The sequence below is a fragment of the Cyanistes caeruleus genome, chromosome 6 (genome assembly GCF_971803275.1).
Source record: "Cyanistes caeruleus chromosome 6, bCyaCae1.hap1.1, whole genome shotgun sequence".
Classification (NCBI taxonomy): domain Eukaryota; kingdom Metazoa; phylum Chordata; class Aves; order Passeriformes; family Paridae; genus Cyanistes; species Cyanistes caeruleus.
The window spans coordinates 33696436-33713509 of NC_141706.1; the positions used below are offsets into that span (position 1 = coordinate 33696436).

A 17074-nucleotide genomic window follows, 5' to 3' on the forward strand; every position below is an offset into this window, starting at 1 on the left:
GGACCAATTTTTCTCAGCTAGGAAGAGATGGAAATATCCCACCATGACCAGCCCTGTGATTTGGGACTCACACCACAAGGTCTAAGAGCAGAATTTGGTCCCTTGCTGTATTACTGCATTACATTAATTTCAAGGCATTCTCAAGCACACACTTTACAAAATATTTTCTAGTGCTACCATCAATTTCTAGGTTTTCCAGCAGTCAGTTTCTCAGATCTGCCTTAGATACAACACAGGGGTCTATAGGGCCAGTGCTAATCCTAGGGACACTCCCAAAATCCTACTGATACTCCAAAGAGAAAACATGTCCCATCTGCAACAGTTCCAAGATCTCTGGCTAGTTACTGGGAAGAGAGTCCTGAAAAGATTAACTGTGAATGTTACTTTTCTACAGAGGTGCTCAATGATAAACTCTCAGAAAGCTTTCTACCCCTTCCCAGGGTTGGGGTGGGATGTGTTTCACTTAACTATAGTTGTCTGCCATGCACACTGTCACTTACATCAGTCTGTACAGGCTTATGATAGCATAAATATAAACTGTGTAATACATTTATATCAATATATTAGTATTATATTTTAATATATTTATATACAATATTTTATTATAACATAAATAAAGAACTGTACACCTTACAATATAATTTAGGTGTCTGGTTTTGCTTCCACTTAAAACTGAAACAAATCCTTCTCAGGTGATTCACTGACTCCTCCTCAGCTTCTCTTCTCTCTCTCTAAAGGGAGACTGGATAAGAAGCAAGCATGTGCTTCCGAGCTGTCAGCTTAGGTGAGACAGATCCCAACTTTACTGTTGAATGTAACTTAGATTTTGTTTGGATATGTAAGCATCCAGCAGCTGCTTTCCTTTATGCTACACACTCCTAGTGAGAATTAAGGAGCTTTCTCTGCCTCACCTGAACCCTTCTTCTCTCAAGCATCACTGCTATCAATCCGCTCTATTCCAGTTTTCTTCATTAATATTTCTGCCTTTGCATCCTGTTATTTAAAGCTTTAAGCAGGCTTGTATCCAATATGAGATAATATTACCACATAAACCAATACCACCGTAACAATACCATAAGAATGGCAGCAAAGTTCCCATACTAAGAACGATGCCCATGTCTTCCACAAAGGATGCAGGATTTAACCTGTCTATGCCAGCTCACTGATTTGACATCTCCCTTCACTATCAAGGAGATCAAGGAGAATGTGCATCAACAGAAGCATCTCTGACTGACCAAGGAAGGTACAGGTTTGCCTTCTTCTCATAATCAAATTTTCTCCATTTGTTTGAGTAGGATGAACATGGGGACAGACACTAGTCATAAAACCTGCTGGATTTCATTAGCACAATACCAGATTTATTTCAGAACACTCATTTGAAGAGTATCTTAATACAGTATATTAATTTTGCACTTCATCACTACAATTTAATTGCAAATGAGTGCCACTGTACGTAACTGCAGTAAGCATATGCAAGTTCAGTACTTGTTTGGCAATAAAATTTCAAGCTCATTTATGTAATTAGTAACACTCCCTTGTTTTCTTACAGGTTATCTTTCAGGTTTTGCAAAACAATGTAGTGTATTGAGTTTCCACTGTTTTGCTGCTGGCATGCTTTCTGTACTTCTCCTTGGACAGGGAAACCTGATAAATAGGATAGTAAATTCCAATGTCATTAAAAATCACTTTCTGGGGAATTCCTCTTTCAGACCTTGCAGGCTGGTAGACTGCACTACAGCGACAACTGTTCACATGCTTTAGTAACGTATTTGATTTTCTAGGTGAAAAAGAAATGAAAAAACTACCAACTAAAAAAGGTTGTGCAATCAGGTTCTTATCTGGTGTAAAGAAGAGAACATCAAGCCTGCTCACTACCAGCAAAGACCAAAGCCAGACTGACTGTGTGATCACTGACAGCAGATTTCCTCCGCCCAGGAGCAGGCTCAGCTCTGCCAGTGAACCTACAAGCTTCTCTGGCCTTCCCTGCAAATGCTCACTCAGCCTTCTGGAAAATGACTGCCCCAAAAAACCCCACAAGAACCAGTCCCTTTACCCATCCATGTGCTGAGACACAAGCACAGCACTGCAACAAAGCCTCTGCAGTGTTACTCAGACTGTAAAAAAGGGGGGTTTACTGGCTCTCAGCCTGATATAGGATCACATGGGTATCTACATCATTTTTCATAATAAAAGTTTTGACTTCTTCACAACTTGAGAAGTCAGGTACTCAGAATCCCCACAAACAGAGTCTTGTTAAGGTGAGACAAGCTGTTGGATAGTTAGCACATGCCAAAATTGCAGTTGTTGCAAACCTGACTTGGTGACTGCCAATACTGCAACAGTTCTTAGCCACATGATGATCATACTCTGTCCCTCACACAAGCCCTGCCACAAAGACACATGTAAATCCGATATATTGTCAGGGAGCTCAGGAGAGATGTGCTGCATCTTGTCACATCATACAAGCCTGCAAGCCCTTGCATGCAGAAGATACCTGATAACACTGGCTCTGCTAAACACTGAGATTACTTACATAGGTCTAGTATAGGCATCTGTAGCAGTGCTGGGGGCCAAATCCTGCCATTCTCATCTTTATTCAAATGGGTGTTTTTATCAGCTCAAGATACACCAAACCTTTCATTTCACCTACGCAAGAGAGTAGGATCAGTCCCATTCATTTAGTCAAGTCAGGAAAGGTTTCACCTGAGGTTTTCTGAGCTGAATTCTGATTCCAGGAAACGAAGGAACTGGTCTCGTCCTACTGGGTCCTTCAGCACCTCATCCATGGAGAAACCCCATCTTTTCACACGCTGCTGACTAGGTTCCTTGCTGTTTGGAGAGAGAAGGGGAAAAAACAGATGGAATGTGCATCTCTGCCTGCTGTCCGAGCAGCTGCTGCTGTTTCTGCTAAGTGAAGGGAGGAAGATTATTAGATGAGATGTTGTTTTGTTTGTTTTTTTCTCAAGATTTTTCACAAATATAAGTTAGAAAATAACATAAAAACCTATAAAGACAAGGGTCATCATTAAAGCAAAGGGAGGACTTTAAATCATTGTCTCATTTGAATCATTAAAGGACAGTATTTGGGGGCTACATATATGGTGAAACAAGAGAGAACATGAATGATATGATTTTCAGAGCAATTTCTGGTAGGCTTAATTTGAAGAACAGCATACCATGCCTAAATGATTATTCATTATGCACTTCTTGCATATCTCCTTAAATGTACCTTAGGATTTCTTATGCATTTCTTAAGGCAGAAATTTCCCAGCAATGTTCCCTGGGTCACTGGTCAGCTCCAGAGCATTTTCTTGTCTCCCACACAGTGCTGCCTGGTCACTTGGAACTGGCTTCAGATTTTCAGATCCACATTTGCATTAGAAAAGCAGTTCCATTAAGAAGCAGTGCAGACAAAGTATCTAAAATGGTTACTGGTTTGTGATCTTTTATTTTTTACTGCCTCTGATTTTTGCATGCCGAAGTCTCAGAAGACTGAAAACCATCTTCCTTCTACTTTCCATGATAATCAGACTTTTGGGTCTCAGCTGGGATACTGCTGTGGGAGATGAGATGCAGAGGCACCCAAAACCACTAGCAACCTTTCTCCTTAATTATTTCTTAACACAGCTCAACTTACATAAGCTGTTGTTTGAATTGCCAGACATGTTGTAGAGATGCCTATGAGGAGAAGTGGCGCCCGGGAATCACAACGAGGATCCTATGAGACAGCCTTGCATCAGAGCGTAATCTGGGCTCACAAAGTGAAAGCTTCTGGTGTGATGGCGTCATACTATGAGACAACCATTAAAACACAGCTCAGCTGCTCACATTTGTGACAGCAGAGCCACTGTTAACAGTACATATCTATTAAACTGTGCGTCTCGTCATGTCCACAGCAATTCCTAACCGTGGAGCCTTAGGGGACAGTGGCGATCTGTGCTAAAGACAAATAAGCCAAAGGGGTAAATAAAATGCCTGCTTTCATTTTCTCTTGGTGTAAAGGCTAAGCAAAATTGATAGGTATGTCCTCACTCGAGGAGCAGCACACTGGGGAGGGCTCCTCCTGCACTCCCTCAGGAGCCAGCAGTGCTGCAGACAAGGGTGCAGATCCAGCCTACCTGTTATGTGAACCAGCCTGGACATTGGGAAAGCCATACTTGTGCAGAGCCAGGCACAATCTAAGATCAGGGAATTTCCTGCTTTATCCAGGGATCTGTACCTGCTCTTCCTGCAGCTACACAATGTTCTAGCACACACAAAATAAAGGCCAAAGTGCTATCTAAAATGGAATGCTTTCTGTGACGTTTCCTGAGTCCTGATTCCCATGGAGGATGACCTGCAGTGGCATGGGGCTGCCCATACTCAGCAGCCAGCCTTGCCGCTAGCAGTGAGAGGCTCTTTGTTTTCCTGTGCAAGGGCTCTGCTCTCCGAACTGAGGAAACAGCTTTGCAGGCAACACAAGGGGATCTTGGGGATCATTTAATTATTCATGCAAGTTGCAACTAGATGCAGATGCAGTTAGTTTTTTTACAATAGAGAATAAAATGGAAATACAGAGCTGTTTGTTCTTCCATCTCCTCACACTACAGCTTTCTCTTTTTCATCTGCAGTAAAATCACCTTCCTTAACTTGAAATCATAGCATAAGCCAAGCATTTATTTCAAATTCCTATAAGGCTGTGACATCAGGTTAATTGTATTCTTCAGGGACACAGACATCTTTTCTGGGATTTGCAGCCATGTCAACAGATGCAGAAATAATGGATGCCTGGATTACCTTGCAGAGAAGTGTTTTTTGCAAGGGCTGTATCTGGCACTAGCCCTACTAGGGAGGATGGAGAAAATGAGAGAAATTAGCTAAAACAGAAATAACAAATACTAAAATTATGTGAAGATGGGCAGAGGTTAGGAAAATAATGTTTTCTGTGACTACCAGAGAAGCAGGTGAAAACAATTTTCACATCCCAAACGACTTGGTTTTTAAATGGAGCAAAGTCTTGTTCTTTCCCTGGAACACTGATTTCCTATGAATCAGTTTTCTTAGGCCAATAGCATCTCTGAATTATTATTCAAGAACACACAGGATTAGATTTGGCATTCTCTTAACAAAGATTTGCTAAAGTGAACTCCAAGTTCAGACTCGGTGCCAAATGGCAGCAACTAAACACTGCAGAAGCTGCTGAGCCCTTGCAGATGTTGGCCGCAGGATGTGATTGAATAGTGAAGGTAATATGCAGCATCGTAATTCTATTCAAATTTGCTATGGGAGCTGTTAAGGCGTAGTGGCAAGCAGGACAATCCCAGCCCCTTTATGAGGATTGTGGATAGCCTGTGAAGGCAAGAGACAGACACAGGCCAGACTTCCTTTCCAGCAGCATCACGTGGGCAAAACATTATTTCTTTTGCAGTGTTCTGCCTGGTTTTTGGGTGGGGTTTTTTTGAGAAATTCTCTGAGGTGCAAGGTGTTGAATATCCTACAGATGTTCCTCCCTCATGTCATTTATTTGACACCATAACAGAGACAAACCAGCTGGTTCATCAACAGGTGAGGCCTGAACTGACTCTATCAACCTATTACAGCTCTGTGAGCCAAGTCTCACACATCACACGTGAGCTATATTCTTCTGGTTTCTGTGCCAAACTCACTCTGCACAGCAGGAATGGCCACTACTCTGTGACTCATCCCATTTTGCCAGCAGCATCTCTCATGGGATCCCATGACAAAAGCAGGGCTGGAGCATTGCAGCTGGGGAAGAGCAGGCTCCCAAGGGTCAAATGAGATGTGTGGAACAAGTTTGTCTTAGCAGTATCCTACAGCTTTAGGCTCCTAGACCTGAGTGTGCACACACGTTTGACAGGTTTGAGAACATCCATTACCTGACTTAGAGAGTCCCATACACCAAGCCATATGGAAATGGAAGGGCTGAATAATTCACAGACACCAGTGATAGACTTTAGCTATGTTCTTGAATCTTGTAGTTCAGACATACAACCTCCTTTCCAAACAGGGCAGTGTGAAGAACATACAAACAAAATAGCAAGACAATTCTCGTATTAGTTAAAACTAACAATTATTTTTTACCTCATTTCAATGTCCCACAATGCTGCATCATCACTTATCCAGGGATTGGAAGGCTCAGCAGGAGTTATAAAGGGGTCATATTCCACATACTGCTCTGTGTAGGCTATTAAACTGGCAGGTAAAAAAAAAAAAAGGAAATAAAAGAATAAAGAAAGATGTGAATGCTCAGTCACGTCAGAGAGGTACAGGATTTTTTTTTATCCTGTTGGGGTTTTTTTTGGTAGGATTTTTTTTGGTAGGATTTTTGTTTTGTTTCTGTGTGTGCTTTTTTATTTATAGGGATTAGTCAGCAACCACAGGAGACCCTTTTCGCAGGGATGATGCATGCAAGGATTTCTCTGCAAACACCCACACGCTCACTGCAGTATTTTCCTCAACAGCAGCATTTTCCACAAGCTTGTCTCTGTTGAGATGCCCCCAAAAAACCTGATGAGGCAACAATTGGATTGCTATGGCAGGACTTCCCCAGAGAGCCATGGGAAGAATGTGAAGTGCGTGTCATCCTGTTCATTTGCTGCATGTTACTACTGCCTCTCATCCTTTTAATTTTTGCAAACTATTGTACACACATACATTTATGCACTATGAGAAACTCACCTAAAGAGGGTCATGGACTGCAGGTAAGAATATGCTTAAATATTTTGAGGTCATGGTCCTAAACACCAAAGCTTTGCCTATAGATAATTTTTTAGTTTTGTTGGTGTAGTATTTAGTCTAACAGCACTCTTGTAAAATACAAGTAATAATTACCTTAGACTACAGTAAATTATATGTGTGTTGGAAAAACACCTGGCCTTTACACTGGCTTGCTTCACAGTGAGTCAGTTAAGGCATATAGCCTCTAATCCTCACTAGGATAAGATTCAAACTGCTTTCTGGGAAAAAGACTGTGTCTGCTTGCATAAATGATTCAGGAATTCCACTGGGGTTGGGGTTAGGGGTGCATTTTTACAAAAGAAAGACAGAAAATATGAAATAAATAAAAAGATATTTCTTCTAGTCTATATTGGAAATACTCTAAGGCAATTTATTTTTGCCTACATCTGCCAAGTAATTAACTAAATTAATTATGTCTCATCATACTCAACAACCAATGTACCTGCACTGTGATTGTCTATGCTAAACTTTACCACTGGTCCTCCACACATCTCAAAAAGGCAGGCGAATGAAAAGACCCTGCGAAACAAAGGGTCATAAAAGGCAGAAAGTTTCCCTGACCTGCTCTACAGTAATTATTTCTTTTTTGTTTGTTCTAGCTGTTATCATGAGGCATTAAAATCATACAGTTTTGTAACCACAGTAGGTTCCCATTGCCCCTTAGGGCACTCAGGGCTGTCTCATCTCATTTCATTAATTACATTTCATGAGTGCTGTGGGTCAAGGGTTGGAAGAGGGAGCAGTGTCCAATTTCACAGAGCAGCAGCAGTCCCTTAGACATCAATGAAAGAGAGGGTTGGTTAAAAAAGAAAAGAAAGCCAAAAAAGGATCAATCAGGAGATATCTGCTGTGAAACCTGAATTGCTCCTAATAAAATAATAAGAAGGCATCAGAGGTGCTAGTACAAGTACTAGCAAAAAGGAAAGGGGAAAAAAAATAAAATGAAACAAGGGGGAATTTCTAAGCACATTTTGCTGATTTGGTATAATGGCAGCAGCAGAATCATTGCCTCATTGTCTAAAGGAGGCTACAGGCGGGGGACTCCTAAGGAAAAGCATTTTTGTCAAAATGCAAACCTGGCCTTTTGGGTGATAAACTGAATACCCGGTAGAAGAAATGGTGGGAACAGCTGACTGAAGGGTGCAGAGCTTGCCTTGAGAACCCAACTGTCTCTCAATCAAGGGGGCCTGCTGAGCCTTCACAGGAACTTTGATGAGAAGCTGAAAGGATAGCACAGATTTCCATCTAGGGAACTGAGATTGCTTCTGGTAGGAAGATGCTCATTTTTTCCCCAGCCATTTCAGTGATGCCATGTCTAATGCAATTGTACTCGCACTGCACAGTGCAGTCAGGGAAAACAATAGGTAGAATGATATTGCTAGTTTTGCTCAACAGTTCTCAAAGCTCAATGGCTAAAACCAACAGAGTGCAAGTCCCAAGTGGGGAGGAAGGATGTGGAAGAAAGACAGTTCCCAAGGTGTGTGGAGCAGCTGAGGGATGCCTGTTCCCACAGCTGGTACAGATCTGCTCCTGGAGGCAGCACAGGGAGGCAGGGGAAGAAAATCTTTAGCAGCAAGCATTTATCTCACAGAAGCTGGAGATATCCTTTGGAGAGCCTTCCTCTTCTGACTGGCAAGGGCTATCCCAAGAATACTGTGAATTAATGTAAAATAAATACAATTTACCTAATATTATTGAAAAATGTTATATCTTATTCCTATAACTTGTTTGCCCTAGCGCTTCCTGACTTACTTGCTCCTTGTTACTTCCCTCATTCTCTCTGCAAGTGCCTTTGTGCTATACTGAAAAATTGGCAGGTGGTGCCACTGTCAGGCTTGACTTTTGCAGGGAGCATGCCAAGAAGTCATCTCCTGTACCCTGATCTGCCACACTGTCACCTAAACTGTCCCCAGAGCAGGGTCCAGACTGAAAATCGACTTGATAATAGCAGCATTTCCTTACACAGCAAATTTGTTCTTAGTGCTTGTAATCAGTATTATAATGGGGCTTTCAAGGCTGCACAGGGTTTTTTTCAGGCAATTGAGCAAGTCAGGTCATCCATGTTCATTCCTTCTCACCAGTGCTCACCCCTGGGTGAAGCCACCGGAGCCATCAGCTCCTTTACCTCCCTCCTACCTGCTCTGCAATGCTCCCACATTCAGACTGCACTTCCCTCCACTCTCCACACCAAATCCTGGGACTCTCAATCAATATTGCCAATATTCAAATCAATATTCAAAGTCATCACATGACCAAACACCTCCTCACGAGATACAAAGATCACAACCACGATTTTAATTCTTTATAAGTATTAATAATTATTTTGAAGTGTGAGGTTCTTGATCCAGAGGGTGTTTGGGTACTAGAACAGTCTCCCCAGGGAAGCAGTCATAGCACTAATCCTACCGAAGTTCAAGAAGTGTTTGGTCAATGCTCTCAGGCACATGGCGTGATCTCCTGTGCAGGGCCAGGGGTTGGACTTGATGATCCTGGTGGGTCCCCTCTGACTCAGCTTATTTTGCAATTCTGTAATTTGACTGTTCTCAGTTTATTTGCTTTTTTCCTGGTTATTATTTTGCACAAGTTTTGATAGCAAAATTTTCTTCTCCAACTTGAAAGCAATTGTTAAAAAAAGAAAGCCCTTTCAAACCAGGAAAATTATTACTGTCTCACTATATTAAGGTCATTGTAAATAAATCCAGTACAATTACTTTTTTGTTAAAGTACAAGTACATGTTTGTAATTAAAAAGATCCAAAAGCCCAAAACATAAATGTGCTCATTTCAATCACACAATATATTGCATGCAGGTTTTCAGGGAGCCTCTGAATATTTTCTCTTTAATTTGACACATTTTCATTTTAATTGCTGAATTTCATGAGCCAATAGGAACTTGCAACAGGCCTCTCACCATTTCATTTACCTAGTTTAGTACATGCATGCTAACTACAGGTGCAGGCACTGCAAAGCACATTTCATGGGATAATCCCATTTTACTCTGCTTAAAGAAAAATTCCTCTATTATTTTTCTAGAAGGAACCAGCCCTTATCCTATCCCTCATGTTCAACACAGTTTTGCTTTAAAAGTGATGTCACTGAAGAGCATTGCTATCCCTACTTTCATCTCAGTGACTACCCTGCAAGTGCACATAACTTACAAGTACCTAAGTAAATAAGCTGTCATACTCAAATTTGGACTTGTTCTTCACCTATTCATACTTTTCTACCAAAACTAAATATTCTGCAAGTCAAATTGTGCCTTGATTTACTGCTTAGAAATCCACTCCTTAAAAAAGTGCCTTGCGTAGTATAGGTACAACCCCAGAACGTCTCTAAGGGTTTCATATACATCTAAGTGGGAGCAGGAACTGGTCCTACAACCCCAGTATGAACAGAGATGTGAACACCATGTGCAACAAATGCAAACACAGCTCCTTCCCCAGAGCTGTCCCAGACTAACAAGAGATGAGTGCTGAGAGTTCAGCCAAAAAGGGGAAAAAAGGTTATTTTCAAATTGAGACAGGAATAACTTTTCTAAAAATAAGCCCTAGGGTAGTGAAGGGGTGGGAAACAAGTCTGACAAGGTTTTTTGTTTTGTGAACGCTTCTTTTCTTTTGCAGTATTACAGGTCCTCATTTTCCACCTATTTTTGCTCAGTGGCAGAAGAGTGAGTACAGAAGTGTCAGCAGCCAGCAGACAGGCAGCACAGCTGGTCAAGGAGGGGAAAGGATTGATGCACAGAAAAGGGGTCAAAAGCCTTTGTATTTTGCTGCCTGCTCTGTTTCTAGAAATACCAAACTGGAGATGAGGAAAGAATGGGAAATCATCCAAATGCAGACACTCACCTTTCTGCTACTTTGGACATCTTTAAACAATGTCTCTCTATCTGCATGTTCAGAAAAGTTATCTGAGGAGAGAGATGACAAGGACATTAACAATCTATGAGTTCTGCAGCATGCATTGACAATATCCCAACACACTATTGATTTCTCTTTCCAAGCAGCTTGAAAAATAACTCAGAAGGAAACAGGACCCTTCCCTAGGTATTAGAAGCTTATTAACTGCTTCCAATAGGAGGCTCCATTGCCAAAGGCAAAGCCCTAGGGGAAGCTTCAGAAGACATAACTGAAAGTAGAAAAGACACGTATTTGGGGCCAAGGTTCCTAGACTACTCAGGGTACAATATGATCTCCTTTTTACAAACACACTCTGCTCTCCCATTTCTCTTACTGACCAGCATCACAAGACCAGTAACATTTTACAACACACTTTCATTCTGCTATCAACCAATCCTTTGGCCTATGATAAAAAAGCTCAAGAAATGCAGCATCCAGGTTTAGTTCAGAAAACCATCCAAAAATTGGTTGCCTAAGAAACTTGTTTAAAGCTGCCTTTAGTAAAATGCTGATCTAGTAATTCCTGTTTGTCTTTCAGCGAGGGCTGCTTATTGCAGTGAAGTCATTTTGAGGGAGAGCTCTTTGTGTCAGGGCAAGGATGTGTGAGTTGGCTGGTCATTCCTTGGCATGATTGTCCAAATAATTTCGTCCTAAAAGCTCTGACTGTACAGCCTAACAGTCTTGCACTGAATGATGCCTTTCCTCACCACTTGTCCCCAGCTACACTGGCCTTTGTCACTGCCCACTTTTCAGACATCCTCAGTGAACTGGAATTATTTTCTTATTGTCTGTGTCTGGTCCATAGACAATAACAGTAGATTCAAAGGTCAGTGCTACTCATCACACAGATCACCAAACAACTGCACTGCTCAATGAATACTTACTAATACTTTACATAAGTGAGGATCAAGGATGTGAGGATCAAGCACAGGTAAATCATGCAACTGGTTTTGCTGATATCTCAGTAACTTTCTATGCTTTTTATCTGGTAGCAGTTCTCAGAAGAGTTGCCACACAGCCACCTACTTACTTGCTTCCGGAAATCCTCCTTTGTTGTTTTGCGCACTGGCTGGGAGGGCAGGTGTACAGGGCTTTGGGGCTGAGACTCCTCTGTAACCCCATACACTGACTGTGAGGAACCAAGGAACAAACAGAAGAGATTACAGCATTTTTCTGTTCACAATGAGGAACAGTGCAGTATGCAAAGCAGTAAGGTAACAAGCCAGCAATTTCCTACTCTTTATACCCACACAGGTCAATAATCATTCAGCCTGGAGCAAAATTTACAGATCAGACCATGCTTGCTGATGCCTGCACTTGGAAGGCCTGTAGGCATGTTAAGAGAAGAGATTGTTTTAAATGTTAAAATGCAGCTGATAATTTTTAGGAGCTCTGAAGGCTGTGTGCATTAACACTGCGTAGGATGAACACTGGGAGTTGTCACTGGGGTGATCTAAGTGGTAAAGGAAAATACTAGAGAATAATTCTATGCCACTGTCTTACACTTGATTTAAAATTTCTTGATGTAAAACTACATATTGAAGAAAGTTCTTAACCAGGTCAAGTGAATGGGTCAAGTTCATGTGAACTTCTCTAAACAAAAACCTGCAGACTGACTTGTAGCAAATTCATTTTCAGGACAGACATCTGCACTGAAAGTAATATAATTTGCCCTTTCCTTTAGTGCTTTTGCTCTTCAGTAAAACTTCCAATAGACATGTGAATAGTTCAGCTGCAGTTTAACTGCTTATGGAAGTTCAGGAGTCTGGTGTTCCATCCAGAAACATAACAAGTGATGAGACAAGAGGAAACAGCCTGAAGCTGTGCCAAGAGAGGTTTAGACTGGATATTAGGAAAAATTTCTTCTCTGAAATGGTTATCAAGCACTGGAACAAGGCTGCCTAGAGAAGCTGTTGAGTCACCATCCTTGAAATTATTGAAAAGACAGGAACATGGCTTAGTGAAAGACTTGGTTAGGTTAAGGTTTTGAGTCACTGATCTTAATGGTTTTTTTCAATCTAATTGATTCTATGACTTCATATACATAGAAGTGCTCAAATTTGCTGGAAGTCAAAGACACCCAAGTTGCTAATGATCCAGCCTTTGAAATGATTAAGGCAGGTAAACATCTCATTATCTGTGCCCAGGTAATTTCTTAAAAAGGGACCCAAGTATTTTTGCCAATTACTTTTAATTTTATGAGAGTGAAGAGCCATCAGACATTTGGGACACAGAGCTCCTTAATGCCCTTCTCAGCTCTACCCATCACCCAGCCAGCACAACTTTGCTTGTTAAATGGAAATAATAAATTCACCAAGGAGAACAAAACAGAACTCATACTACTGAAAGTTTGTTCCTCTTTGGTAAATCTCTTATACAGTAGGTGTCAAGTATGATTAAAAGAAAACAAACACAGTGAACCAAACCAATCCCAAACAAGCAAAACCAAAACCAGGAGCTCAAACTGACCTTTTTCACTTTTTGTGGGTTTTTCATACGGCGACACTTTCTAATGTCCATTTCTGTGGTGTTCACACAACCTGGCTAAAAAGAAATGGTGATTGTGTTATTCCTCCATTATGAATCTTCATCCTACCTTACCTTTATAAAATACACTATTAGATCCTGTCCAAAAATCTTTCTTAAGATTTGTGTCCCATAAATTACTCTTGCTTTACAAGAGATTGCATATACCCAAGGATGCTATGTCAGCATTCAATCCACTTCTAACTTTGCCACCAAAAGAAAATAACTAATGGGGGAACTTTTGCCAGGAAGTCTGAGACAAACTGAGTAAGCTGCTTGTCTTTCATAAGTCCAGTAAATATCTTCCAAAGTTCGTATTTTTCACATATTTCCAAATCAATAGTTCCATAGGTACACAAGCCCAGAATGTCTCAATCTTGTAGATGGTGCATTTTGAACTGTGAGGAAAATCCAGGTGGTGACTATAAAAGTAGTATCTTTGTGCATAAAACATTTACTAGTAACAAAACTTTTCCTGTCAAAACCTCATCATTCAAAAATAGTTTTACCACAGGCCTGTGCACATCCCAGAATGCTCTCTCCTGGCTGTCCAAAATCTTTCTTTCCGTTTTATCCTTTTTCCTGTCGATTCTGAAAACAAAAGCCTAAGTGAGTATGAGTCAACGTACAAGTCATGCTTTCTTCTTTGATAAAGTTCCTAGCTGTAGGACAAGACAAAAAGTTTCAGAAATCAGCATTTTTTGTCACACTCGCATGGGCACATACCATGAACAAAATAACACTGATGTTTACTTCAACATGGGTCAAAAGAGATTTTCCTATTAATGTGGAAAAATTTAACAGCTGGTTTTCATCTGGTGAGGAAAACTTTTCCTGGTACCATGTTCCCATACTATGATTTGACAGGCTGGGAAAGTCTGTATTTTTGCCTATGTCAGGAGACCCACCAGGACCTGTTTGCACCAGGTGAGGCTTCTGGTGGTGCTGAACTGAAGTTCCCACCAGGAGACCCCATTGCACCCCAATGCCTCACCAGTGCCCAGCACCACTGGCATGAATACAGATTTCAAAGGAATCTATCCCAGACATTCCCAACAGCATGGGCAGCACTTGTGGCCACTCCTCCTTAGATCTTTCAACCCCAAAAAATTGGCTCTGCCCATGTGCCCCCATGCTGGCAGAGCAAGGGGTGACAGCATGGGTGACCAAAGCTGAGCTTGCTGCATGGCCCCTACAAGCCAGCACCTGCCCCAGAGAGACATGACCGGGCTGGCTCAACAGGAACTCAGTAATTCCAGCCCTGATTCAGCCAGTGAACCAACTCACTCAAAGCACACAGCCCAAAGGCCACTGGAGGTTGTAGAAGGCAATTCCTGGCAGCAGTGAGCAGGTGACATCCGACACCTCTCCCAGATTTACACATGAGCACAAAGTCAGCACCAGCTTGCAAGATCTACCTGCACAGGGACTGGAGGAAGCACATGGAACAGCTTCCATGCCTCTGCTGCCAGAGCAGGACTGAATAAAGCTCAGTGTCCCTGTGATGGGTTCCCACATTGTTGCCACCAGGAAAATGAAAACAGTGAGGGGAAAAAAAAAACCCCACACCGGTGGTGATTCCTGACCACCAAGTTCTCTCCCATCTGTTTTTGTGGGGCAGTGACTCATGGCTAAGCGTGTGATAGAAATGTACCAAGAGGATAGGAATCAGGGGACTAAAACTGAAGTTTCTGAAAAAACCAAATTCTTCACCATTTAGCATCACTAGCTGATTTACCCCTTGCAAGGCTGAGATGAGCACCGAGCTCTGGCACAAGCTCTGTCCTCACACAAAGCCAGAGCAGCTTCTGTACCGCACTGAGAACACCCAGCCCAAAACTACTTTTCTGAGTGAGTCCTTCACACCTGGCCAAAGGGAAAGGTGAAGCCTACTCCAGTCTTAGACCACACAGCACACACAAATTGGAGGGACTATTTGGAGGCTTCATGAATTCTTTTCACTGACACTTTGTGCTCAATTCAGATTGTCAGCTCCTGTCTCCAAACTTACTGATAGTAAGTCACAGTAAGATAAGTAAGATACATTATTTCACATTTTAAACTATGAAGACCCTAGCAGAAAGCAGCTAGATACTCTGTAGTTGCAGTTTTTGTAGCAATGTGGGTATAGCAATGGGAATCCTGTGTGCAAACAAAATTGTGGAAAACAAAGCAAAACTTGGTAAGCAGGAGGAATGTTTTCAGGTATTTTTGATTTCCCCCCCCTTTTCCAGTTAATTAAACTTTTAATTAACTGTGAATTACAATGTGAATTCCATCCCTGCCTTTTGGGTAACCTGAAGACTGAACCATCACATGAACTGTGAACAAAGAAGCTGAAACTACACAGCAAAAAAGTTGATAGTGGCCAGTTCATGCTTATGCTTCAAAGAAAACAGAATGGAGAAAAGATGAATAACCAACAATGATCACAATAAGTCTGATATTTACATTTCTTTCTTAGGTGATAATTATATGTTTTAGACAGAATACAGACTTTTGTTTTGACTTACACTTTTTTTTTTCATCTTGGCAATAGCCTATAAGTAACAGAAAGTACAATTGCTATCCTAAGTTCTAATTTTCTCTTCCAAATGGAACACTGCTATTCTGGTTGGGAAAAAAATCCCTTAATTACCTTGCAATTTAAAAGATAATTACCATATATTTAAATGGTTCATAATTGCGATGGTATTAAGCAAAGAATTCATCAAAATTCCAAAGGGTTAATCAGAGATAGAGACATATACCTCAAGCCACACCTTCAAGAAATGATATTCCTTAACTTTTTAGCATCTAATGCTGAAAGTGCAAATTCCTTCCAATGGAACGCTTTCGGTACTGGCGTTCTCAAGTGTCATCTTCACCAACCTTTCCATTTTATAAGTGACAATGACATGCATAAAACGGACACTCGGTTTTAGGTATTCATTTGTAGACAATAGTACACAAACCCTGGACCATATCCATTTACCAGCAGTAAGGAAAACACACTCAAAACATTAAGAGGCTTCATACTGCTTTCACAAGGGAAGATGAGAAGAAATACCTGTTGTAAACACCACCCTTACAATTACGTGGAAGTGACAGTATTTTTAGACTCAGAAATACTGTGCAAGCATAGAGTAACACAGACAGATGACAAAATTCTGTTCTTTTCATTCATGCAAAACAAAAAATACTACATAAATGTAGAAGCACAATGGGCTTGTGAATTACTCGAGGTCCCATGGCAAATACAGGCTTAGGAGCTCCGGACCAGCATTTCCATGTACAGATAATTAAACCCATCTTTCCGTTTCTGGCACAGACCTTCAGAATTGGCTCTCTACTGTTTCTAGTCTGCCAGTGATTAAAATTCACCAACACCTTCTGAGCTTAGTCACAGTAGAGATTTTGACAAAGAAGTTTTATCTGCTCAGAATCCCCTTCCTTCACAGCTCTAAATACTGGTGCAATTCAGTGCTCCAGGATTACTCACTTCACTTGGGCCTCTGCTTGCATGAAGATGAATTCCCACTTCCTTGCAAATGCTCTCTGAAGTCTTGCTAAGTTTTCCTGTCAAAAGATGAAAACAGTCAGAGCAACTAATTTCTGTAATAGCAACAATTGCTTGAGAGCATATTTAGCATGGTGGGTTATTTATTTTATTACTTTTTTTTTTTTTAACTGAGAAACTAAAGACATGGAAGCCAATGCTGGTTTCAGGTGAATTATATCGCAAGCAAAGCAAGGCTGTAACACATCTTTTTGGGCTGCAGCCCAAAGGGCCCTGCCAGGGATAAGTAATGGAGTGTGATGAAGACAGCTTGAGCTCTAGTATGAAAAAAATTATGGACTTGTTCCCAAAAGATAACACTGAGAAGCTTTGTGAAGCTGATGACTTTCATTTCTGATAGCAGATGGCTGCCAGCT

General features: G+C 41.2%; 1 protein-coding gene across 6 annotated transcripts in view; it reads right to left on the reverse strand.

The window, feature by feature from the left end:
- Positions 1 to 17074, reverse strand: part of RGS6 (regulator of G protein signaling 6) — a 259407-nt gene that overhangs the window by 45602 nt on the left and 196731 nt on the right. For all 6 annotated transcript variants that reach the window (XM_086891929.1, XM_086891927.1, XM_086891928.1 and 3 more), the window contains 7 exons: positions 16641 to 16717; positions 13669 to 13750; positions 13103 to 13177; positions 11664 to 11762; positions 10583 to 10644; positions 6082 to 6192; positions 2704 to 2829 (listed from right to left, as the gene is read on the reverse strand). In XM_086891929.1, the coding sequence (XP_086748055.1) occupies positions 2704 to 2829; positions 6082 to 6192; positions 10583 to 10644; positions 11664 to 11762; positions 13103 to 13177; positions 13669 to 13750; positions 16641 to 16717 (632 nt within the window). The remainder of the gene's footprint in view (positions 1 to 2703; positions 2830 to 6081; positions 6193 to 10582; positions 10645 to 11663; positions 11763 to 13102; positions 13178 to 13668; positions 13751 to 16640; positions 16718 to 17074) is intronic.